A 26,562-nucleotide genomic window follows, 5' to 3' on the forward strand; every position below is an offset into this window, starting at 1 on the left:
AAGTATAGCGGCCGCCTGTCCCTCCCCGATCACCATCAGGAGGGTGCCCAACCCCTCCTGCTAGAACGCCGCCCACCCGACACCCCCGATTGCCGGCAGGAGGGTGCCCAACCCCTCCTGCCGGAGTACGCCCCCCCCGGAACCCCCCCGTTAACGCCCCCCCCCCCCCGCGCTAACACCCCCCAAAGAACCTCCCTAACCTCCCCCCCAACTAACCTTTAATTGTTGGCTGGCCGGCGGGTCTTGCTGCCATCCAGCCGGCAGGCCCGCCCCTTTTCATCCCTGCTAAGCCTAAGGCCTGATTGGCCCAGGCGCCTAGAGCCTGGGCCAATCAGACCTTAGGCATAGTGGGGATGGGTGGACCTGATAAGCCTAAGGCGCTGCTCCCTATGCTCATGGGCTCCTTATGCTAAAAACCAGTAACAGGGGGCCATAGTGCAAAATATAGACAGCAGATATAAATTTGCAAAACAGGCACATTTTGATCACGAAATTGAAAATAAAATCATTTTTCCTACCTTTGTTGTCTGGTGATTTCATGAGTCTCTAGTTGCACTTCCTTCTGACTGTGCATCCAATATTTCTTCCCTTCTTTCTGCCTCCTGCATGCTTCCTCTTCTCCAAAACTCATTCCATTCCCCAACCATCTCTCTCTGTCCCTCAACTTTTTCTTCCTCTCTCCTGGCCCCCTCCTCCCCTTTATTTTTCTCTCTCTCTGCCCCCTTCTTTCTGTCTTTCTCCCTTGTCTCTCTCCAGAGAAGGCAGCACTGCTAGTTGGTCATTGGAGAAACAGCAGCCTGTTTAGTTCCAGGAAGCATGAAGCTCTGTGTATTTCTTTCTCTCTCCCTGCCCCCAAAAGCCACCAACGCCTGCCCCCCCCTGCAAACCACCACCGCCTTCCCCCTCTCCAGCCCCCGACAATGATTTCAGGAAGGACGGACTCCACCTCAGCAGAGACGGAACGAAGCTACTTGCAAGCAACATCAAGAGAGAAGTTTTTAAACTAGGAAGAAAGGGAAAGCCAACAGTCGACCGAGAGAGAGTGTCAATGCTTCGGGAATCGGTATACCCAGAGGATACTGTGCAAGAAGATAGAGGGAAAGACTCACCGGATCACAGGCAAGACAGATCAAAAAGGACACAAGAGGAAAGGAAATGCAAAAAAAGAACAGGCTGCAAACTCAAGTGTATGTACACAAATGCAAGAAGCCTTAGAAATAAGATGGGTGAATTAGAAGCTATGGCACAAAAAGATAAAGTTGACATCATAGGCATCACGGAAATATGGTGGACTGAAGAAAACATCTGGGACCCTGTGCTACCGGGATACAAACTATACCACAGAGACAGAGTGGCTCAAAAAGGTGGGGGCATTGCCATATACGTCAAGGAGGGGATTGAATCTACTGGAGAGAACACGCCACAACTGATGGACAAGTTAGAGTCTCTATGGGTCAAAATTACAGGAACAAATGGCCTGGAAACAAAGATCGGCATCTACTACCAACCCCCCAGGCAGTCTGAAGAAATAGATGGAGAAATGATGGACGAGATTAAACGCAACTGCAAGGGAGGCAATGCAGTTATCATGGGTGACTTCAACTATTCGGGAATAGACTGGAACCTTGGCACCTCCGACTGCGTGAGGGCGACCAAGTTCTTGGATGTTGTAGGCGATTGCTTCCTAGAACAACTTGTCAAGGAAAATACTAGAGGAAATGCAAGTCTGGACTTAATTCTAAATGGATTACGAAGACCGGCAGAAGATGTAGAAGTAGAAGGGACGCTGTGAAACAGTGATCACAATATGATCTGCTTCGATCTGGACGCAGGGGAGAAACATCGGTCCAAAACAACAGCCATGGCACTGAACTTTTGAAAAGGGAATTACAAAGGAATGAGACTCATGGTAGGAAAGAAGATTAAGAAGAGGATAAGCACTGTAAAAACGCTAGAGCAAGCTTGGTCCCTTTTTAAGGACACAGTCACAGAGGCACAAAATCTATATATACCGCATATCAACAAGGGATCCAAGAGGAAAAAGAACAAAGAACCGGCATGGCTCACTGTAGAGGTGAAGGAAGCAATCAGAGACAAGAAAACTTTGTTTAAGGAATGGAAAAGGTCAAAAACGGATGAAAACTGGAACAAGCACAAACAACATCAACGCAGGTGCCATAAGGCGGTAAAAGGGGCCAAAAGAGACTACGAGGAAATAATAGCCAAGGAGGCGAAGAACTTCAAGCCGTTCTTCCGATATATTAAGGGGAAACGACCAGCGCAGGAAGCAGTGGAACTGTTGGATGACCAGGGAATAAAGGGAACGCTAAAGGAGGACAAAGCAATCGCTGACAAACTGAACACATTTTTTGCGTCTGTATTTACTGGTGAAGATTTACACAGCATATCGGAACCCATCAGGCTATATGCTGGAAACAAAGATGGAAAGCTGACAGGATTGACGGTCAGTCTAGAGGAGGTGTGTAGGCAGATTGATAGGCTTAAGAGCGATAAATCTCCAGGACCGGATGGTATCCATCCAAGGGTAATCAAGGAACTGAAAGGGACCATAGCTGAACTGCTTCAACTAATAGCCAATCTGTTGCTCAAATCGGGAAAGATTCCGTAAAACTGGAAGGTGGCGAATGTTACGCCGATCTTCAAGAAAGATTCAAGGGGAGATCTGGGAAACTACAGACTAATGAGTCTGACCTCGGTATTGGGAAAGATGGTTGAGTCGCTGATAAAGGACCACATCACTGATCACCTTGACGGACACGGGCTGATGAGGACCAGTCAGCACGGTTTCAGCAAAGGCAGATCGTGTTTGACGAACTTGCTGCACTTCTTTGAGGGAGTAAACAGACAGACAGACAGACAGACAGACAAGGGCGACCCGGTCGACAATGTATATCTGGATTTTCCGAAGGCGTTTGACAAGGTTCCACATGAACAACTACTTCAGAAAATTGCGAGCCATGGAATCAAGGGTGAAATACTCACGTGGATTAAAAACTGGCTCGAGCATAGGAAACAGAGAGTGGGGGGGGGGGTAAATGGACAATACTAGGACTGGAAGAGCGTCATCAGTGGGGTGCCGCAGGGCTCGATGCTTGGACCCGTGCTCTTCAACATCTTTATAAACTATCTGGACATTGGTACGACAAGTGAGGTGATTAAATTTGCGGACAATACGGAGTTATTCAGAGTAGTGAAGACACAGGGGGATTGCGAAGATCTGCAACGTGACATAATCAGGCTCGAGGAATGGGCATCAACATGGCTGATGAGATTCAACATGGATAAGTGTAAAGTGATGCATGTAGGTAACAAAAATCTCAAGCACGAATAAGGATGCCGGGACAGTACTTGGAGAGACCTCCCAGGAAAGAGACTTGGGAGTTATGATCGACAAGTCGATGAAGCCATCTGCGCAATGTGCGGCAGCGGCGAAAAGGGTGAACAGAATGCTAGGAATGATAAAGAAGGGAATCACGAATAGATCTGAGAAAGTTATCATGCCGCTGTACCAGGCTATGGTGCGCCCTCACATGGAGTACTGCGTCCTGCACTGGATGCCGTACATGAAGAAGGACATGGTACTACTCAAAAGGGTCCAGAGAAGAGCGACTAAGATGGTTAAGGGGCTGGAGGAGTTGCCGTACAGTGAGAGATTAAAGAAACTGGGCCTCTTCTCCCTTGAAAAGAGGAGATTGAGAGGTGACATGATCGAAACATTCAAGGTACTGAAGGGAATAGACTTAGTAGATAAGGACAGGTTGTTCACCCTCTCCAATGTAGGGAGAACGAGAGGGCACTCTCTAAAATTGAAAGGGAATAGATTCCGTACGAACATAAGGAAGTTCTTCTTCACCCAGAGAGTGGTAGAAAACTGGAATGCTCTTCCGGAGTCTGTCATAGGGGAAAACACCCTCCAGGGATTCAATTCAAAGTTAGACAAGTTCCTGCTGAACCGGAACGTACGCAGGTAGAGCTAGTCTCAGTTAGGGCACTGGTCTTTGACCAGAGGGCCACCATGTGAGCGGACTGCTGGGCACGATGGACTACTGGTCTGCTTCCTTGACACCGAAATAGCCAGGCATGTGCAGCCACTGCACAAGCGCAAGGCCCACAAGCCTCCTCCTCCCCCAAAGTCAATTCATATGGGGAAGGAGGCTTGTGGGCCCGGCGCTTATGCAGTGGCTGCACGCACCTGGCTTTTGCGATGTCAGGGAAACAGGGAGAACACAAAGGCAATGCGAATTGATCAGGGAGCTCTGGATGGGCTCAATGATTGACTTGCGTTGCCCTTGTGATCTACTGGTCAATCGCGATCAACCTTTTGGTCACCACTGGTATAAAGTCTTCATAGGATATGGAACTATTCTTTCCTTGGGGAACAGAAACCAAATAATTCCAGTTACAGATTTAATACAGATTTGTTAATTGTTGAAAGTTGACATCAATAGTATTTAAATTATTAAGCATTTACAACTGTTTTCTTCATACTCTCTTTGCAATTTAAAACACAAGTTGTGAATGACCATCATACAGGAGTGAAACTATTTGGTTTGACAAGATGCAGAATTTTAGTGTAAATCCATAGGAAAATAATACCACTGGAGTGAAAAGTTCAACAGAATGGCTATCAAGTCATTTCTTGGAAGGAAGACGTACAAAACATTTGGCAATATGAGGGAAAAAAAATCTGGAAGGCTAACTAAGGAAAAAAAATATATTTCAATTCCAAACTTTCTAAGCCTAAACAAATCCATTTGTGACTAATATAAAATGTCAAAGTCAATATGAGCAGGATTTTGTGTTTTTCAAAAACATCACGTAATAGAGAATCTGTATCCAATATTATCAAAACCTAGCTAAATGCTACAGTGTAAGACAGGGGTGCCCAAAACATCGATCGCGATTTACTGATCTATCGCAAAGGCAATGCCGGTAAATTGCAGAGCCAGTGTTCTCCCTTGCGTGTTCTTTCCAGCGTCTTTAACATGGTCACTGTCTCACCTTTAAAATAATTACGGAAAGCCTGCAGAGCGAACGTAGCAGGCTGCCGTCGGCCTCTGTAGCACGTTCCCTCTGCCGCAGTCCCGCCCCTGATGTCAGAGGAGGTGCGGGACCGTGGCAGAGGGAACGTACTACAGAGGCCGACGGCAGCCTGCTACGTTCGCTCTGCAGGCTGCCGTAATTACTTTAAACTGTGGTAGTTAGGCCCAGAGGAAAGAACGGAGGCGAGAACTAACAGTTGCAATCAACAGTAGCTGGATGATCCAGTCTGAGGTCCTGACAGTCACTGCGTGCGGGATTCAGCGGAGGTAAGGCCCTGCACATCGGGGTAAGACTGTGTCCATCGCGAGGGCACCGGCAGGATGGGGGTTGCCTTAGTGACACTAGATCGGGGGGAAAGCAGCCTTGAACCAAAAGGGAGGGGGAAGACAGGGCAGATCTGGAATGAGGATTACTAGAGGTGTTAGAGAGGGGAAACACCCTAAACCGAGAAGAGAGAGATGCCAGGCCCTGGGGAGGGGGAAGACAATGAGTGAGAGAGACAAAGACCTGGACCAAAGGTGGGAGGACTCAAAATGTTAGTAGAAGGAAGATAGAGGGAGGGAGAAACCTAAAACAAAGGGGAGGCAAAAGAGAGGACTATGGGAGGTGCAGACAGAAGAGACAGTGGGAGAGGACCCTGAGGAAGAACAGAGAGATGCAAAATCATAACAGAGGAGGGAGAGAGAGGGAGACATGTTGCCAATAGGGGTGGAAGAAAAAGGAAGAAAAGATGGACTCCAGGAGGGACAGAGAGAGATGTTGGTTGGGGAATGGAACAAGGTCTGGAGGACAGAAGAGGTGCACTCGGTATATATATAAATATACATATGGGGGTCTTTTACTAACGCGTGCTAGTCGATTTAGCATGCGCTAAATGCTATCACGTCCATAGAATATAATGGGCGCATTAGCACTTAGCGTGCATTAAATAGGCTAGCGCGCTGTAATAAAAGAGGGGGTATATATTTAGTATTTTTATTGTTGGTAGATCATTTTGACTTGGTCATTTTTTAAAGTAGCTCGCAAGCCAAAAAAGTGGGGGCATCCCTGGTGTAAGACTATGATAAAGCAAGCGTGAACTTTAATCAGCAAGAGTGGAAAATTCCAGAAGCCTAAAATTTGCTGCCACCTAAATTCTGTGAGACAATCTCTTATAACCATGGTCATGAAGTAGAACCATTGTGGCCTACACAACCTACTTTGCATACAGATCACAAGAGACTATAGAAAAAATAGGTAAAAAGACTGTTCCTCAGCAGTCCTTTCCTCCAGACAAGAAAGAGAGAGTGAGGAGGAAGGGAAACAACCTTCCAGTAAAGAGAAAAAAGAAACAAACAATGTAACTAAAAAGTGTGAGAAAAAACAACAAAAAAGAGAGTCATAATTAACCATCTTAAAAAAAATTATTGTATGTTCAAGTTTAATACATAATCACTACTTTATCAATAACAACAAAGTGAAAAGGGGGTGGGGGTAGGAAACACCACCCATTAAACACCCATCACTTACCCTCAAAAAAGCCTTTGGCCCTTAGATAACTGACACTAAGCCTCAGCACTGATAGCTTATCCAGTCTGGAAATAACATCCTGGGAAAAAGGTAGCAAGCCAGCCAACCGATCCAGCTCAGTATTCAATCTGTCTCTGTGTCTCTTTGATGGATTGGATTTGGTTCCCTCAACTGGGAAAGGCTTTACTCTATAAAATAAATAAATATACAAATATTAATAAAAAATGAGATGACGTTACACTTGGTATCAATAACAAGCATTAACTGAAGGCAACTGATTTATATTCCCCAGCAGGCACATGACTACTAATACTTTAGCACTAAGCATAATGCAAAAAGCTGTGCATTAGAGCAACTGCACAGTTTCTAACACAAGCTTTCTGCAAAATTTACCGGAGATAAAATAATGATCAATGAGCATGTAAATTACTTCCAAGTTAAAAAGTGTGTACTGCCAGACAAAAACAGTATAAAGCACAGCAGTATTCTGCAGCTTATTGTAAAATGTACCCCCTCCTGTTTGTGCATGAGTGGTGACAAGCCACTGACAGACATTTGCTGTTCAGATCATCATACCTCACCCCCTCCAAAATCCCTCAATCCTCTACTCTGCCCTCCCACCCAAGTTCACTTTCCCAATCATCCAATCCCTACCTCCCAACCCTCTGAAGAACTACCCCTGACCCTCCTCTCCCCATTCCTCCCAAAATTTCCCTGGCATGCTTTCTATTTATCATACACATTTTTATTCCACTTAAGCAAGACAGCAACTCAAAGCAGATATCACTCATTTTACATTTTTACAAATTACAGAAATATATTAAACAGTCTAGTGCAGGAGTGCCCACACTGTTTTGGCTTGCAAGCTACTTTTAAAATGACCAAGTCAAAATGATCTACCAACAATAAAAATGCTAAACATATATTTATTTATATATATATCGTGTGTACTTTATATTTAAAATATATATTATTTACCTTGCATAACAGCATGAACATGTATGGCACAATACATTTCTGTACATTTTTGGCCATTACCTTTCTTTTGTAGAAATAAATTGGAAGCCACTAACTAGGTGATTTGTTCGCTGGAGTTTTGCAGTAGCTTGCGCGGTTGACCTAGCATGCGTGGCCTTGTGTTACAAAAGACAAGATCTCAGACTGGCTGTACTGTATTTACATTTACATTTACATTAGAGATTTTTATTCCGCCTGTGCCTTTCGGTTCTAAGCGGATTACAAAATTGGAAGAGAACTGGACATTTCCAGGAAGTTTACATATCAGGAATAATAACAAGTTTACATATCAGGAATATAATATGTTTACATATCAGGTTTAAATCACAGGTAAGGATAGCAGTACATTCAAGTTAAGGAGATTATTACATAGCGCTGAGGAAGAAATATTGGTTACATATGGAGGTTGCTTACATGGCGTTGAGGGATGTTGTAGGAATGATGAATATGAAGGAGTAATTGTGTGTGTGTAGGCAGGAGGTTAGAGTGATGGTAGGTGTTTTTTAAATAGAAGCGTTTTGATTTCTTTTCGGAGAACTTTGATGTCTGAAGTTTTGGTCAGCAGTTTGGAGACTGTTGGGTCAATTTTCGCTGCCTGTGTCGCTAGAAGGTTATCGTAGAGTTTCTTTCATCTGGTACCATTGAAAGGGGGGTATGTGAATAGGCTTTGAGCTTTCCTTGTTCTGTGTGTGAGGTTGCGGTATAGGCGGTTGTTTAGGTAACTTGGTGCAGCTCCATGGGTTACTTTGAATAGAAGACAGCAGAATTTGAATTGTGATCTTGCTTTTATTGGAAGCCAGTGAGAGTCTAAGTAAGCATTTGTGATGTGGTCGAATTTGCTAAGCGAGTAGATGAGTCTGAGGGCTGTGTTCTGAACGGTTTGTAGTTGTTTTATCATGTAGTTTGGGCATGATAGGTAGAGGCTGTTGCAGTAGTCTAAAATACAAAGTACCAGGGATTGGACAATGATTCTGTATTGGTCTCTGTCGAAGAATTTTCTTATTTTTCTAAGGTTTCGCATGGTGTAGAAAGCTTTTTGGATGATTTTGTGAATTTGTGTCTGCATTGTACAGCGTCTGTCTAGTTATATTCCCAGGATTTTGAGAGTGGTCTGTATAGGGTATTTGATTGCATTTATTTCCAGTTCTGTAATGGATTGTAGTTTTTCCTTCTCTAGTAATAGGAATTTTGTTTTATCCGCGTTTAGCTTCAGCTTATGGTTGGTCATCCAGTTTTCTACTGTTACCAGTGTTGTTTTCAGGCGTTCTGTGGAGCTGGGGTCTTGGATGTTGAAGGGAAGGAGGATGGTTATGTCGTCCGCATAACTGAATGAGGTTATATTTAGGGTATCTAGGGTTGTGCCTAAGGAAGCTATGAAGAGGTTGCATAGTATGGGCGATAGTGGTGATCCTTGTGGTACTCCGCAGGGGTTGGACCATGAGTCTGATATAAGCTCTTTTGACTTAACTCTGTATGTTCTTGTTTTAAGGAAACCTTGAAACCAGTTATGAACTCTACCTGAAATTCCTATGGCGTCTAGTATCTGGAGTAGTATGGGGTGGTCTACTAGATCGAAAGCTGCTGAAAGATCAAGTTGGATGATTAGTAGTTTGTTTCCTTTGCTGAGCTGTTGTCGGGCTATATCAATTAAGGATACCAGTAGTGTTTCTGTGCTATGATTAGTTCTGAATCCTGATTGCGATGGGTGAAGAATGCGGTGGTCCTCTAGGTAGTTGGAGAGATATTGTGCTACAAGACCTTCTATTAGTTTAATGTATAGTGGGATAGAAGCGATTGGTCTATAATTTGTTGGATTGTCTATTGGTCCTTTGAGGTCTTTCGGTATTGGAGTAATTATAATTTCGCCTAGTTCTGTTGGGAACTGACCTTCATTGAGAGTGGTTTGCAACCATAATGTGAGATTAGCTTTGAATTTTGTGGATGCTGTAGCTAGTAGGTAAGATGGACAGTTGTTCAAATCGCATGAGGATTTGCTGTATTTTTTGTAAAGTCGATCTAGGTCTGACCATTGTATTGTTGGGAAGTTGGTCCAGATCCTATCTGCTGAGATGGCATTTCTTCTATGTTGTTTTGTGAGTTATTGAATGTGGATCTGATTGTGATGATTTTGTGTTTGAAGTGATCCGCTAATTGGTGAGCTGTTGGAGGCTGGTTTCCTTGGATGGCTAGGAAAGGGTTGGTATCAGTGAGATTTCGTACCAGGTTGAAAAGTTTTTTTGTGTCTGGAGTTTGGAATAGTATTCTTTCTGTTTTTCCTTCAGTTTGATTTTATATTGTTTGATTTGGATTCTCCATTCTGTTTTGGTGTTGTCTTGTTTCTGTTTTTTCCATGACCTTTCTAGTTGTCTGCATTGCCTTTTTAGGTGTAGGAGCTCGGTGTCAAACCATTTGTCAGATGGCCTACATATTTTATTTTTTGTTTTTATTGGAGCTAGATTATTCAAGGTAGATTCACTTAGGGACCGCCAGCTGTTTATGAATTTTATAGGGTTATTGGATTCTAATGCGGGGTCTACTGTGTCCCAGAATTTGGTTGGTTCAATTTTCTGTCTAGTCTTGATGCTTGTTTTATGTGGAGTGGGTTTGTTTTTACTTTGCGTCCAGTTGATATAGAAGGTATATATGTAATGGTCTGACCAGAGGGTAGGATGCCAAGAGCCCTTGGTGATGTGGATGTTTTGTGTGTTGAGGTCGAGAGACGCGTACGCAGCAATGTCAAGCTGATGACCCTTTTCGTGTGTGGGTTCAGGGTTGAGGATTTGGTAAGATAGGGAATTGAGGTATGATATAAATTCAGCTACTTGTTTGGAGGAGTGGTCTTCTAGGTGGAGATTTATGTCTCCTAGGATCAGGTTATGTGTGGAGGAGAGGGAATTCTGGAATATGAATTCTTCGAGTTCTTGTTTTGAGGTGTTCCAGTTTCCTGGTGTAACGTAGCAGAGAAGGCAGTTCAGGTTTCCTGTGAGCGTGTTGTCAGAGAGTTGGCAAGCTAGCAAGTCTAGGTGAGGGGTGGAATGCTTGGCTAGGATTTTAATGTTGAGATTGTTTTTTTACTATGATTGCTAGGCCTCCTCCTCTTCTGTTTTCTCGACATACTAGCTCTGGTTTGTATCCTTTGGGGCAGAATTCAGTAATGTGTGGGTCTGCGTCGGAAGTGAGCCAGGTTTCGGTTAAGAAGAGGCAGCTTAAATTATCTTTAATCAGCCAGTCCTTGATTAGTTCAGTTTTTGGGCTGATAGATCTAATGTTCATATATGCGCATGTTAATGATGAGTATTTTGTGTGAGATAGGGGAGTAGTGACTATGTTGATTGTTCTCGGTAGTGTTTGATGTTTTTGTGTGTTAGTCTTGGGTTTTGGTGGAGGTCTTATTCCCCAGGTAGTGGGTATGCTTTCGTAGTCGTATGAAGGACAGGGGATCAGGGTTCTGTGTGTATGGAGTTTCCTGGATGGTAAGACTGGTCTGTGTGATGTTGTGTGGATGGGTATGGAGTGTGTATGGTATCCTGCTATTTTCCGTTTACTTATGAATAAGGAGAGCAATAGTAGGACAAGGATGAGTTTAAGTGTGCATGTTGCCATTTTTGTAAGTAGTAAGGACGTTGGTTCACTCACCACTTTGTTGTATGGGTTGCCGCTTTGGTTGGGTCCGGGTCTTTGATAGCAGTGCTTAGCGGGCATCGGATTCCCTGCGGTTTTTACTGCAGACGCTGGATTGGAGATCGACAGGAGATTGGGGATTCGGTAGAACCGGAGGTCCAAGCGTCGTTGTAGTATTGGGGTTGTAGGCCTTTCACGTCGGCTTTTCATGAAGGCGCTTACTAAGGCGCAGGCGCCTTTGTCGTGCGCCTTCGTTGGTGCGCCGAACGGCAGTGCGCCATTGGCGCTGGGCCTTTTTAAATGTGTCCTCTGTGTCTGTGTCCCGGCTGGATCGGGGGGGGGGGCGGAGCAGGGTTCCCACGCTGGACCCGATCTGGCTGGCTGGCTAGGTGCAGGCGCTGGGCCTTTTTAAATGTGTCCTCTGTGTCTGTGTCCCGGCTGGATCGGGGGGGGGCGGAGCAGGGCTCCCACGCTGGACCCGATCTGGCTGGCTGGCTAGGTGCAGGCGTTGGGCCTTTTTAAATGTGTCCTCTGTGTCTGTGTCACGGCTGGATCGGGGGGGAGGGGCGGAGCAGGGCTCCCACGCTGGACCCGATCTGGCTGGCTGGCTAGGTGCAGGCGTTGGGCCTTTTTAAATGTGTCCTCTGTGTCTGTGTCCCGGCTGGATCGGGGGGGGCGGAGCAGGGCTCCCACGCTGGACCCGATCTGGCTGGCTGGTTAGGTGCAGGCGCTGGGCCTTTTTAAATGTGTCCTCTGTGTCTGTATGTCAATCAAGTGTCAAATGCCACATGGGGATGGATGATAGGCTAACAGCTATTTTTTTTTTATTGACATGCGATCTATCCACACTACCTGTACTGTAGTGCAGTAGTCCCCAACCTTTTTGACACCAAGGACCGCTTTTACAGAAGCAAATTTTTCCAAGGACCGGTAAGGGGGGAAGGGGAAGATTCAGGGCAAGTTCGTAGGGCAATTTTATACACAATATACATTACATTTCTATTATTATTAAGTTATGATATCATAATAGAAATTATACAACTTACCATAATGCAGAATCAGGGGGAGCCCTGAGCTTGCAGAATCCCTAAGACCCCACCAACCCATCCCTCTGCGCTGCACCTTTCCATCTCTCCCTCCCATCCCCCATGTGCAGCAGAACCTCGATGACCCCGCCAACCCATCCCCCTGCGCAGCACCTTTCCATCTCTCCCTCCCATCCCCCAAGTGCAGCCGAATCCCAATGACCCCATCAACCCATATGTCACTCCCATCCCGCAAAGCAGAACCCCACTGACCCTCTCACCACGAGGCTGACATAACTCCGCTTCAAACAGTAGTGGCGGCAGCACTGAACAGGCTGCTTCACTGCCTTCCCCACCGGGGACTTTCCTGTACCGCCGTGTCACTGATGATGATCACAGCAGGTTCAGGCAGGAGGGATTGGGCATCCTCCTGCGGTGATCATTGCAAGGGGGAGGGGGTGAACAATGCACCAGGAAGGGGAAGGCTCGCCATTTTGGTGAAGATGGGCCTGACTGCCGGATGCTGGAAGGGTCCCTCCGGCCGGCCAGTTAACTACAAAAGGTAGGGGGGTTCAGGTGGGCTTGGCGGGGGAGGGTTCCAGCAGAAGGGACAAGGCATCCCTCTTGCCGGCAATGTTTACGGAGGGGGTTCGGAGTGTCCAGCAGGAGGGTTGGGCATCCCTCCTGCCAGGGAAGGTTGCGGGGGATCGTGGTATGTGATTTCTTTGGTAAGTTACCTTTTTTTAACTGATTTTTATTGAGAAACTTTTCTCATTTAGACCCTCCTTTACTAAGCTACGGTAGAGGTTTCTACCATGGCCAAGGGCACTAAATGCTCTGAATTCTATGAGTGTCAGAGCATTTAACACTCCAAGCTGCGGTAGAAATCTCTACTGTGGCTTAGTATAAAGAGAAGTAATAATGTAGATTTTGACCTTTTATTGTTAAAGTTGACTTCTATTGACATTTCTGGAAAAGTCCTGGATTGGTTCTCAGCTTTTCTAAGGAGCTCTAACAGTCTGTCATCAGGAGCTATAAAATTCAAGAATGGGATGCTCCTCCTCTTACGATTCATGGCTATGATGTACCTCAAGATTCATCCTTGTCTCCCAGCTTATTTAATTTTTTCTATAGTTCACTGGTAATAGAGCTTAAGTCATTGGGTTTATTTTATTTAGTCCTCACCAGTGATTCTCAACCTTTTTTCAGTTGGGACACATCTGATGGATGATACTTGCATATATGACACACCACATACATAAATAAATTAGGCAGTAAATCAGTATTTTTCTAAGGTTATTATCCAATATAGGAGAACACAAACAACCTTAGCAATTTACGGTTTAATCCCGCTTTAAGACCTCAGTGGTGTAGCCTGCATGTAGATTTCAAGCGCAGTTTCACCAAGGTCTTCATCAGTCTATTTTTTATACTTTTATCTATAACTCTATGTTTGTTTATTTTTATTTTAAATTTTTAATACTCATCTCTTTCATGAAGCATAGCAGGGGTTCTTCGTTCCAACATAGGCTATGTTTCGACCAAAGGGCTTTATCATACAGGCGATTGCTGCTCTTTGGCTTTCAGTGGCTGTAATCTGCTGACTCTGCTCCCTTTCAATTGCACTGCTGCTCTAGGTTGGAAGGGAACTTCTTGGGATGATCGGCCAGACTAGTCAGTTTGGAAAAATTGGTTGGTGTATCGCGTCCCTGTCTACTTTGCATGTGTTTCTCCTCATTTGCATGCACAGATTCAAAGCGGATCACAGGAGAAGTTAGTGAATGGGGTCCGAGGGAAATCTGGTCGCAAAGGGGTCACAAACCGATCGGTACACGATTGGTTTGCTTTATGAATCTAGCCCAAAATGACTTGTCTACTCTAAAGACAAAAGCCCACTGATCACACCTATCTCTCTCACCTCATTTTCTTCAAGCAACTGACAAACTCCAAATCTTCTTTTTGAACTGACTCTGCAGATAGATGTGTGCAGCTGAAGCTGTGGATCCTATGCTGTAGCAAGGCTCTCCCACCCAACCCTAGACTTGCATTACATCTATAAGACTACTTATTACCCTCAACTCTCCAGCTAATCCTAACTAAAGAAAATCTTAACTAATTTAGTCCCCTCTCAATACCTCACCTACTACAAATTCACTCTTACCCTATACATAGAAACCAACTACATAGCAAGAAAGCATTGAAATAAAAAAATTATTATTTATTTAAACATTTATATATCGCATATAACTATGCAGTTTACAAACTACATACACAATATTTTGAACTCCCTACATTCACTTCAAGTATAACACAGATCGACAGACTAGTCAGACACATTTTTGTTTCAGCAATTTTATCTATATTTACCTTCTAAGAATTCAAAGATTCATTATTTCAGTCCCCTCCCATTACCTCATCTACTATATTTACCTTCTAAGAATTCAAAGATTCATTAATTCAGTCCCCTCCCATTACCTCATCTACTATCACTCTTACTCTATGCATAGAAACCAACCCACAATTCACTAGGCAACCTTTCAACCACATCCACCTTCCATACAAAGGAGACTTTGCAACCCACCTACAGCCTCCCTCCAGTACCCCCCAGGGTGACCCCTAACATTGGCTTCAATCTAGAGAGTATTCTCTCTGCAGGAACACACTTTAACAACATTTAGAATGTGATTCTCCATTGTATTGGTTGGCACAGCTTTATCATAGGGCGACTCCATGATGGGATTGTGTGTTCCGAGGGCTTATTCTTAATTTGATATACCAACCATCACAAGTATCTGGCTGGTTTACAATATTAAAAATTTAAAATATCTTAAAAAGTAAAAATAAAATAAAATGGAAATAAAAATGGGGTAGTAAAGACCAAGACAAAGAAGTGAAGTTGGCTTTGGTTAGTCTGGTACTGATCAATAGGCAGAGAATTGTTACTGTATTTTTCGCTCCATAAAACGCACCTGACCATAAGACGCATCATAGATTTAGAGGAGGAAAACAAGAAAAAAAAATTCTGAACAAAATTCTCCCTGCCAGGCTCTGCACCCTGCCCCCCCCTCCCCCCCCCTTCTGGTGGTCTAATGGTAAGCCAAGACAGGGCACAGAGCAGGCAGGCGTAGTGGCCTAGTGACAGGCAGACAGGCAGACCTAGTGGCCTAGTGGCAGGCAGGCCCCATACCCCTCACGTACTCCCCCAGTACCTTAAATCATCCCTCATACCCCCACATGCCCCCAGTATCTTAAATCATCCCCCATGTGCCCCCCAGTACCTTAAATTATCCCACATACAACCACGTGCCCCCAGTATCTTAAATCATTCCCCCATGTCCTTAAATCATCCCATGTGCCCCCCCCCCAGTACCTTAAATTATCTCCCCATACAACCATGTGCCCCCAGTACCTTAAATCATCCTCCCACATACTATCCCAGTACCTTTTTTAATCATCCCCCCGTACCTTTATTCATATCCCTTCGGTACCTTTTTAAATGCCTCCCTGCTTAGATGGCTATCATTTTTCCCAGCCAGCAGGCGCACAGGCCAGAAGCACAGGGATCAGGAGCAAGCCCTCCGTGCTCTTGCCTGGACCCGTGCCGATCTCCGAATGGCTGCAGTCAGTTCTCGCAAGTCCCGCAAGAGCTGACTGCAGACATTCGGAGATCGGCATGCTCCTGATCCCTGTACTTCTGGCCTGTGCGCCGCTGCCCTGGAAATACACTGGACCATCAGGTACGATGGCAGCAAGCGGGTGGATGGGTTTTAAAGATTAAGCAATGGCCGGGTTAAAAAAAAAAAAAAAAATGCTGCGGACGCGGTGGGGGGTGTTTAAAAGATGCAGCGGCAGCAGGGTGGGTTTAAAAGATGCGGCGGCAGGGGTTTTTAAAATATGCGACGGTGGCACAGGGGGTTAAAAGTTGCAGCAGCCTTAATTTGTATCTTTGCTTCATAAGATGCACTTATATTTGCACCCCCTTTTTAGGGGTGGAAAAAGTGTGTCTTATGGAGCGAAAAATGCAGTATTTTGGTTGGTTTACTATAAAAGGTTGGGTGATAGATTAGTGCCCTGTAGCAGATAAGTTTGGTTAGATGCTGCAATTGTCTCCGAGTTGGCTCATGCTCAGACACTTGGGGAGAAGTTGGTATTGGTTGGTTATCAATGCTAGATTTTCAAGTAGTAATCCAAAGTCTTGTCATTATTAAACTAGACTTTTAATGCGTAATTTTGGGGCGTAACAAAAAGAAAAATACAAGCTTTACAAGTTATGCAAAATACAGGAAGGATGATCACAGGGGTATCTCTCTATCAGCATATATCGCTAGTGCTGAAGCAATTACATTGGTTGCCCATAGAGTACCGTATTGAGTACAAAACTGATTATAATATATCATATACACTATGGGGAGGAACCAAAGTATTTGACTAAGGCACTGAGAAAATATATGCCAAAACGAGAGCGTTACGCTCACAAATGGCAATGAGATTGTCCCTTAAACAAACTCATGATGTGCACTATAAAAAGACCTGGATGGCAGCGATTTCAGTAGCTGGCCCAAAACTATGGAATGCAATGAAAGGTGCATTGAGATTATGTTCTGAATTCAGACCTTTTAAATAACTGCTAAAAACTCATTTATTTATTGAAACTTTCTATAAATAAGATGTCAGTAGTTCTTTACAAGGAGCAAATTTAAACTGAGGTTTTGATATATTGCATTATTTTAAATTGTGAATAGAAGTTTGAATTTGTACATTTTAAGTATGTCATTTTCATTATGTATGTGAATTTGCAATCTGCCTAGTTGATAAGCGGGCTAGAAATTTTTATAAATAAATAAATAATCCCAACTCTAGTGGGATCACAGAGACACCGAAAATCATGTCACAATCACATCACTAAACCAAACCCAAATAATCTAATAAGAAACCTACCACTTACACTAATGAAGTCATACTCACCTCAACCCCATGTGGCTATGTTAATATGAGATCAGTGGTCACTAAGACTGAAATTAAAAAAGATCTGCTCGATGAATTACAGCCCAGCTTTCTATTCATAACCGAAACACAGATACCAATGCAAGATGACCCCATTTTACAACTACTTTGCCCATTAGATTGCAAAATAACCCATCTATTGAAAACTGGTCAAAGGAGCGGTAGATCTGGTGCCATTACACAAATCATCTTTTCACATCAAAATCATGGATTCTATAACACTTACCTCACTAGAACTACTTGCGCACTGTGCCGACGGCTTCATTGTCTTGTCCACTAATACCCCCAAGTCCCTTTCTTGGGTACTCTCACTCAATAACAGCCCTCCCATCGTGTAGCTGTACCTCGGGTTTCTGTTTCCCATGTGCAAGACCTTACATTTCTCTACATTGAACTTTATCTGCCATCTCGTCGCCCACTCCCCTAGTTTGTTCAGGTCCTTTGTAAATCTTCGCATTCCTCTTTAGTCCTAGCACCAGCCCCATTAAATAGTTTGGTGTTGTCTGCGAATTTTATTATTTCGCACTTTGTCCCTGTTTCTAGATCATTTATGAATACTTTTAATAGCAGCGGTCCAAGCACTGACCCCTTGTGACTCTCCTCCAGTCCGAGTAGTGGCCCTTCACTCCTACCCTCTGCTTCCTACCAGCCAACCAATTCCTGATCCATCTGTGTACATCTCCTTCCACTAGAACAAATACAAAAACAAATACAAAAAACAATACAAATACAAATACAAAAAACAAATACAAAAAGGTCCCTATCAGTCTAAGCCAAAAATCACCTCTAAACTAGCATCTTTGAAAGCATGAAGGCAAGCCTCAGAGACCTTAAGTTCAGGCAGTATGCTGCTAAATGTAATAGCAGGTCAAAATCTCAATCATTGGCTCAGACTTCATACATAATTATAATTTTTTTAGATTTTAAATTTTTTAAAATATTTTAGGAAATAAATAGAAAATTCAAAATGAAAGTGCATAAATTTTTAACATCACTTATCTCATTTTGAATTTTCTATTTATTTCCTAAAATATTTTTTTTAAAATTAAAATCTAAAAAAATTATAATTATGTATGAAGTCCGAAACAATGATTGAGATTTTGACCTGCTATTACATTTGGCAGCATACTGCCTGAACTTAAGGTCTCTGAGGCTTGCCTTCATGCTTTCAAAGGTGCTAGTTTACATCTCCTTCCACCCCATGTTTCTTCAGTTTCCGAAGTAGGCGTTCATGGGGTACCTTGTCAAAGGCTTTTTAGAAGTCTAAGAATACGATGTTTATGGGATCCCCTTTGTCCATCCGTTTATTAATTCCGTTTGTAACCCTCTGATGACTTAACTCTGCATTGCGTAGACTGCGGAGAGACCACAGCCGTGCATACAGAACTATCAGCCATATAGAGCCCCCAAAATAAAGAAAGCTGCCCCACCAGGCTAGCCGAGTGTTTTGTCACCTACATGACCAGGGGAGAGGCTAAGCTTTTCTCTGCCGCCCCTCACATCTGTGCTACGTGGTGCAAGATCGCTCCTGAAGCACCTAATTTGCACAATCCTAGCAAGAATTCATATTAGGAGAGCCTAAGAACTCCAGCCCAACAAGATCTGAGGTAAAAATTGCAGTTTTGAAGAAGCAGGGAGCTTCTGAAAAAAAAAAAAAAAGGATTGCTAAAAATCCAAGATGGCCACCACTATGAAATTTGTACCAAAATCGCGATATTTATCACACTTAATAAAGTTTTAAAATGGTGATTTTAGGATTTATCAGATGGGGAACATAGGGGGACATGCAGAAACCTTAAAAACGCCACTTTTCAGACTTCCCCGATCCATCTCTCAGTCTGTAACAGCCTATATTCACTGTGACCTGTTTGTGGATCTGTGTTGCAGCCTGCCTCAGCTCAGCTGGATTAGAGAATTATTGTTTCACTAGCCCATTACATTAACAGGTGCTAGAATAGATGTGTAGAATTTCTCTTTTTCTCTCTCTCTCCCTGCCCCCATCTATCTTTCTTCTTTCTCTCTCTCCCTGCCCCCTTTCTTTCTTTCTGTCTCTCTCCCTGCCCCCTGTCTGTCTTTCTTTCTTTCTTCTATTGGCTCCCGGCGCTATCCATCACCATTTCCTTAGTCCTCTGTACCCTTTTGGCCCTCCTCAATCCTTCCCTGCATTTATCACCCTTTCAGTCCCAGCTCCATTCCTATCTATCCTTCTTCTATTCCCTCCAAGGCCGTTCTTCCTGTCCCTATATCCCCCCCCCACACCCACCCAGCTTCTCTTTCTTTTTTACCCTTTCTCTTGTACCCCACCCCAGGACCAATTTATCTCTCGTCTCTCCACTGCCCCTCCCCACGGTACAGCAACTCTCTCCCCTTCCCATTACTTTAACCTTCTTCACCCAACCGCACCCCAACACCATAGCCTGCACCAATTCAAATCCCACCTACCTCCTCCCAGGCTACTACACTGAATCTTTGGGCAGGCTGCCCCTCCCCAGCCCTTCACCCTGATGGACCCTCCACACACACACCTGGTCCACCACCCTCATAGATCTGCCCTCCCTCCCTCCGCGTGGGTCTGGCCTCCTGACCCCCATTACTTACCTGAGGCGGCAGCAGCGGTCCTGACCTACCAACCCCTCCTTCCTCACTCCAAAGTGATGCGGCAGAGGAAAGGCCCTGCCAGGGCTTGCCGCAAACAGCCTGTTTACAGCGCTGCCACTGCTGCTTTGGATAAGGAATGGGGGGTTGGCAGATCAGGACTGCTGCCACTGCGCTGAAACGGTTCCTTCCTGCTCGGCAGTTCTTCTACTGCACATGCGGAGGCACAGAGTTTCAAATGCGCATGCACGGCTAGGATTTTATTATTATAGATGCTGGGAATGGCTCTGCAAAGCTGATCTTCGGGCTGCCAGTCAGACCTCATGCCTGACTGCACCTCCACTCCTGTGGACCGACGGAAGTGCACCAGGATGGACAGAGGCAAGAAGACGCAGCCAGCACCCTGAGAGACACCTCCGAGCCTCCTAAGAAGGGTGCCTAAAGCCTGCACTCTACCTCTACTTAACAGTAGGTGAGACAACTTCAGGGATGGTCCCGAGTTCCAAAGAAACTAAGCAGGCTGGCTAACAGGTACCCACTGGGATTGGCCTGTCAGCTACAGACTGAACTGTGTGTTCTCAATGCAGGCAAAGCGAAAGAAATGCACCGAGAACAAGAATCCCAAAGAAAAAAGAACTAAAAACACTGAATAAAATAATAAAATGCAGAAGGAACAAACTGTAAGTGGAGCTAAGGAGCTCATTGAAGTACAGAGGAGGTACAGAGAAAAATCTGAACTGGATGGCACATGGCCATTGGGATACTACCTACTTGTCTAGAATGTCTTACCTATTGCACTCGAAATGTGTATTCTTATTTATTATAAGGCAATTAGAAAATATGAAGTACTTAATTTTAAATCAAACATCTTAAAAATGCTAGTATCAAAATACACGTAGCAATAAACTTCCAAATTCTTTGATATCTTTAAAATATCCAAAAATACCCCAAGTGTACCTCTGGTCCATATTTTATTAAAAAGCATATACAGTTACAGTTTTATTAAATTTGATAGATTGCCCGATTGCCAAAGACAACTTCAACAGTGAATAATATTTAAAAAAACAAAAAAAAACAAACACTAAATATATAAGAAAGAACTTCATAAGGAGATAGCACAGACACCAAAAGGACCAACCCTGCACACAATATAAAACCCACCTTCATCCACGCTTACTCATAATAATAAATGCTGTAGATATTTCTGCTACATTTAAATTAGTACAGGTATCCTAAAAATATTTTAAAAATTATTTTGGTATTGAGTTCTCCCATGAGTTATACATTTCGGGGTTCTTTTACTAAACAGTAAGTGTTAGGACCTGCTTACCGCATATTAAAAGGGCTTACCACAGGACTGCGCTGCTATCCTGTGGTAAATTTGCCTCTCTGCACAAGTACACCACACGCTAAAATAATTTTTCTTAATTTTGTCTAAGGCAGTGTGGGGATGGAGAGTGAGCACTTCTAATGTCCATATGTACTTCTAATGTCCTGACATATCATATGTAATCCGCCTTGAACCGCAAGGTAATGGCAGAATAGAAATCACTAATGTAATGTAATGAGCACGACAGTGCTAATCAGCACATGAGGCATTGTCGTACACCGATTAGAAAATAGGCTTTGGTAAGGGCATTGGTATGGGCTCACGTGGTAACTAATTGCCATGTATGGCCATTAAGTTAGTAAATGAAAAAGTCTGCCACTTTCCCACAAGCGGCCTTAGCATGCGAGAAAGATGTGTGTAAGCAGCATGTTAAAAAGCCACTTTTGCCACGGCTTTAATAAAAGGACCCCTTAGGGTCCCTTTTACAAAGCCGCAATATATGCACCAAAGTCCATTCAATTCCTACGATCTTTAGTGCATTTGTTGTGGGAGAATCACTACCGTGGCTTTATAAAAGAGGCCCTTAGAGTGTTAAGTAAAGAGCTGCAGCACAGTGTAAGTCTTCCCAAAAACAAAACAAAACTGCTGAACTGAAAAGCTCTTACAACTGAAATGTTATTTTATGTTTGTGATACAACCTTAGAAACTCTTTTGCAGTCAACAAAAATAGCCTCAATCCACAAGTATAGGCTAGTGCTTAAAAAGGTTAAACGACAAACTTATTTTTGGAGCAGACACACACACACAAAAAAAGTCAAATCAGTTTGTTTCCTCTTCCCACTCCACCCCCTTTCCGTAAAACTGTAGATTGCTCAATATCCCAACAGGAACAGAACAAGTTCCTTTCTTTCTTAATGAAGGAAATACGAGCTGAACAAAAAATTAAAAAATAAACAAACACACTTCACATACATATCGGATGTCATGATTGGGGGCAAGCGGAAAAAAAAAAAAAAAAAGAACAAAAATGCTTTCCAACATTTCAGATTCTATTGAAATATATGCAGATGTAATTATACTACTATTACTACTACTAATCATTTCTATAGGGCTGCTAGAAGTACGCAGCGTTGTACATTAAACATGTAAGAGATGATCCCTACTCAATAGAACTTACAATCTAATTAAAACAGAAATAGGGATTAGGGAATTACTCACAGAGGGAATGATAAAACAGACATGGGTACTTTACAGCTAAGTGGGAGTTAGGAGTTATGAGCATTTCTCCCTAAAATCAAAGCACAATTGCAAATGAATTTTTCCTTATTACTGCTTGTAAAACAGATCTGCCTTTATTTCACTGTACCTAAACTGAAATTCAGCACATCAAGTTCCATTTGCTAAAAAGTGGCGGTCATACTCCTAACACACAACATTTACTAAGAGTGCTCTAACTACCAAAAGGGACCATAGGAATAAATTTGACCCCCTCCCACCCAAATCTCCCCCCCCCCCCAAAAAAAGCATATTTCTAAAATGGCCAGGGAGAGAAAAATATTGAAAACATTAATGCTGAACATGAATAATCTTAATCCGCACCTTATAGTAACAAGATCTCAGAAGCTACTGGTCAAAAAATAGACTAACCCCCTAAAAAAACACGAATCGCTCTTTTTTATCAAGAGGAACAGAAAGGAGTTCCTTTCTTTCTTATTGAAGGAAAAAGAAGCTGAACAAGAATGAATGGATAGATAAATAAACAGACAAACCAAGTTTGGAGGGGGAGGTTCATTAGCACTTCACAAATACTTGTCTCATAATTAAAAACGGAAAAATCCAAACCTTAAGAGTGTAATAAAAGTCAAAATGAAACAAAATCCAAAATGGTTAATACACATATATACATGGTTATAATAAACATTGACTATAACACAACAACAAAAAAAAACATATGGATCTTTTCAGGGCAAGGACAATCTGACCCTACAAACCAATAAAAGAACCAGTTCAGTCTAGCTATATACTAAAGGAAAGAATATTTTCCACTGGGAGAATTACTTACTGAAGCCTCAGAATGATTTCTGGGCTGTAAAAATGAAGTATAATCTAAGCATGATACTTGCTATAATTTTTTTTTCTTATATTTCAAGAGCTACTTATGCCACTTCAGGCCCAAGAGGACTTACTAAAGTGTTCATTATGTATAGACCTTTCATATGAAACATAAAAGGCCCAGAATGTTTTGTCTTTCCCATGAAAACTGATTTATGTGTAAGAGCTATATACTAACTCAGCTACAAAAATCTTACATAAACTAATATTTTATATAGATAGATAGATGCATGTGTCATTATATTGTACCAAAAATGTTAACACAGAAAACATGCTATTTCTACATAATTTAATGTATTAAGCATCAAGGTGTTTGTTTATTTGCTGCATAGCTACAAAGTCAACAGCTCCTTCTGACATAATTGGTATTCATATCATATAAACAATTATAAATGTATGTCACATGTGTAACATACTTTTGACAAAATAGCTGTTACATAATTCACATAATATAAATAGGAATTTTATTGGGAACAAGAATAATGTAATGGCCTACATAAATGCACAACCATATACATTACATATGCTTTATTTCAAAACAATGTGTTAAAAAGATTAATCTTACAAGTTATTAAAACAAGCTACACATTGTTTCCACTTAAACACACAGTTCAGATAAATCACTTTAAAAGTCAAATGAAAGCATATTTTCAATAAGAAAATTTATTTCTGCTTATTTATAAAGTTATATGCTATCATTCAAGTACACACGTCCAGTTTGCAAATTATTTTCCCTTGCGAAACACTTGCAGAAACAAAGCATGGATTAAAAACATTTATGACAAGATTTATATTAACGGTACTTAATTAAAAAAAACAAAAAACACTTATCTTGCACCTTGACTTTCTACAAATCAAAATCTAAGCACGTACGATCAAAAGATAATGCTCTTACATCTTGTATTTTCTCCATTATGTATACAATCAAAATGAAACAAGATTATTCCCAGACTAAACAAAGAAAGCCTTTACTAAAAACAAGAACGACAAATTTCGTTGCACCTCCACAAAACTATCAAACTGTAAACACCATAGTTGCTTAAAAAATAAAATAAAATAAAAACTCCAGTTCTCTTGCAATCACATAAAATATTTTTAAGCACACCAAGATGTCCATAATTTAAAATTATTTCTTGTAAAGTCCAATTTTCCTTAAATTTATAATTTTACAAAAACTATAGTAAAAAGTTGAAGGCCATATTAGAAACTCAAATTCAACTGATATTAGTCAACGCCTGGCTCCCCCCCCCCCGCCCCCCTTATTGCTCTTATATCGATAGTCAACTTTTTTTAATTTTAACTTCGACTGCTATAGTTGCATTAGTTAGTACCTTTATGAAGACCTATTAAAAAGAATATTAATCATTTCATTGAATATTTAAACATATTCGCCACGCATCAGTGGTAATGTATCTTTAAACTGCCATGTCATCAACACATTCATTTAAAAAGAAAACATACTGTCAGATATTTCCAGCTCTAACCTTATAACTATTTTCAGTCGTCTGAAATACCTCCGATATCCAGAACTAGTAAATGAGTCTAGGAAAATGTGGCACCCCTGCATCCGGGATGAGCAGCAGATTTTGTTTTTACTTCTCATAATACTTATAACACAACTGTTCAACACTTAAAATAACAATTATCATCTACTTTCTGTAAAGTAAGACTAGACAACAGATATACTAACTACCCCAACACTTTTAACGCTGGTCAATCCAAAGTAACGGTGCACCGAACCAATTTGGGGGGGGGGGGGGGAATGTGCCTCCGCCAGAACTGGTTTTAGATCAGTTTGAGGCGATAACTTACCATTTCAGCTTTTTCGCAACAGAATTAAGTCAGAAAAGTTTATACTTTTGGAAGCTTATAAGCAGTAGCTATTCCTACTCTGAGATTTAACGCTTTACATCGTTACAGATTGTTTCTCAACTTTAAAAATACGAGCCTAATCCGTCACAAGGCATAAAAACAAAACGCAGACATAGACGCACTTACGCTTTTTGAACAGGCTTTCGCCGCTTGCGACTTGCATAAATAATATTCGTATTCATCCTGTTTTCCTCCAGCGAAGGCAGCCGCAATTCCCAGTGCTTGGTAAATAGTTAATGCCGTGGCCGTTTCCTCCTTCTTGCCGATTTTCCAAAAAAGAACTTGAAAAAAAAATAAAGTTACATTCCCCTCTCGCTTTCCAAAAGCCAAAAACTTTGAAAAACTGCAAAACAACAACAAAAAAGATAACAGATATAATTACGTCGAGAACCAAAGGGGGCGGGGTAGAACCCCCAAGTGACTCGCAGACCGTCAACAAACAGCCAAGAATTCCCGCGGGCCAGGTGAAGGGGGCGGGGAGGAGGTAGGTGCGCGCCCGCGTCCAGTCCTCGGCCTGCGCCGGGCTGTTAACGTGGGAAGAGAGTCGCTTTGCTCCCGGCCCGTGCACGCGAAGCAGCCGCCTCGCACCTCAACGGCTCGCTCAGCCCTAAAGACAGGCTCCCACGCGGCGCCAGGAGCGTCACCCGCGGCCCTTCAAGGTTCCAGCGCCTCTCCGAACTCCAACCGCCGCCGTGGCGAGGATTCAAACTAAAAAAAGGGGGGGAAAAAAACCACAACACTATCCGAGACCTCCGTCACTAGCCGCTTTACCAACGCGACCGTAAGAACGCCTCTGCTACTTCCCAACCTCGAAGTACACACAGCGAGCGCTGGCCGCAACCTCGCAATCGGCTCTTCCGGACACTCCTCAAAAGTCTCTCAACAACTCCAGCCGTCAACCTTCCGCCGTTCTGGGTCCCACCGCGCACCTCCCTCTGACTGAAGCGTGACAGCAACCCGCTCCTCCCTCCTTTGCTGCCTCTGTCTCCGCCTCCACTCGCAGAAGAAGCAAAGAAGGGGAAATACATAGATACCGAGTCAGTCGCTCTCGGCTGCACTCACGCGCCGAGCATCCTTCTTCGCGCGCATTCGGGGACCTGTGCCCTCACCGTGGCCTACCATCTCTTCCTCTTTTCTCCCCGTTCGCGATCCACTCCCCCCCCCCCCCCCAGACTAAACTTCCTTCCATCGACTGTATCTAGCCCTGGGAGAGAGGTGACACTGGGGGAAGAGAAGCTGCGGGGCCTGTCGCAGCGATCTCAAAGACAAGTTGGGAGGTGGGATGCGGGGATAGGGAGTTTGAGAATGAGGGGGGGAGAGGTACTGGACTGGGACTGAGGGTTTGAGGATGAGGGAGAGGTGTTGGGAGTGGGGCTGCTTCTACTACTTCTATTAATTATTTTTAGAGTGCTA

At 43.1% G+C, this 26,562-nt stretch overlaps 1 protein-coding gene across 7 annotated transcripts in view; it reads right to left on the reverse strand.

Annotated features, from left to right (window-relative positions):
• Nucleotides 1-26,073, reverse strand: part of AHR (aryl hydrocarbon receptor) — a 145,966-nt gene extending 119,893 nt beyond the window's left edge. The window contains exons 1-3 of one of the 7 annotated variants that reach the window (XM_033930952.1): nt 25,972-26,073; nt 25,276-25,430; nt 6,574-6,761 (exon numbers count right to left, since the gene is read on the reverse strand). In XM_033930952.1, coding sequence (XP_033786843.1) covers nt 6,574-6,761; nt 25,276-25,331 — 244 coding nt within the window. In that variant the 5' untranslated portion in view covers nt 25,332-25,430; nt 25,972-26,073. Of the gene's footprint in view, nt 1-6,573; nt 6,762-25,275 lie in introns of all 7 variants that reach the window. The other 6 variants (XM_033930951.1, XM_033930950.1, XM_033930957.1 and 3 more) reach the window with 6 other exon arrangements.
• Nucleotides 26,074-26,562: the final 489 nt, after the last annotated feature.

This window comes from Geotrypetes seraphini, chromosome 2, assembly GCF_902459505.1.
Source record: "Geotrypetes seraphini chromosome 2, aGeoSer1.1, whole genome shotgun sequence".
NCBI classification, from domain to species: Eukaryota; Metazoa; Chordata; class Amphibia; order Gymnophiona; family Dermophiidae; genus Geotrypetes; species Geotrypetes seraphini.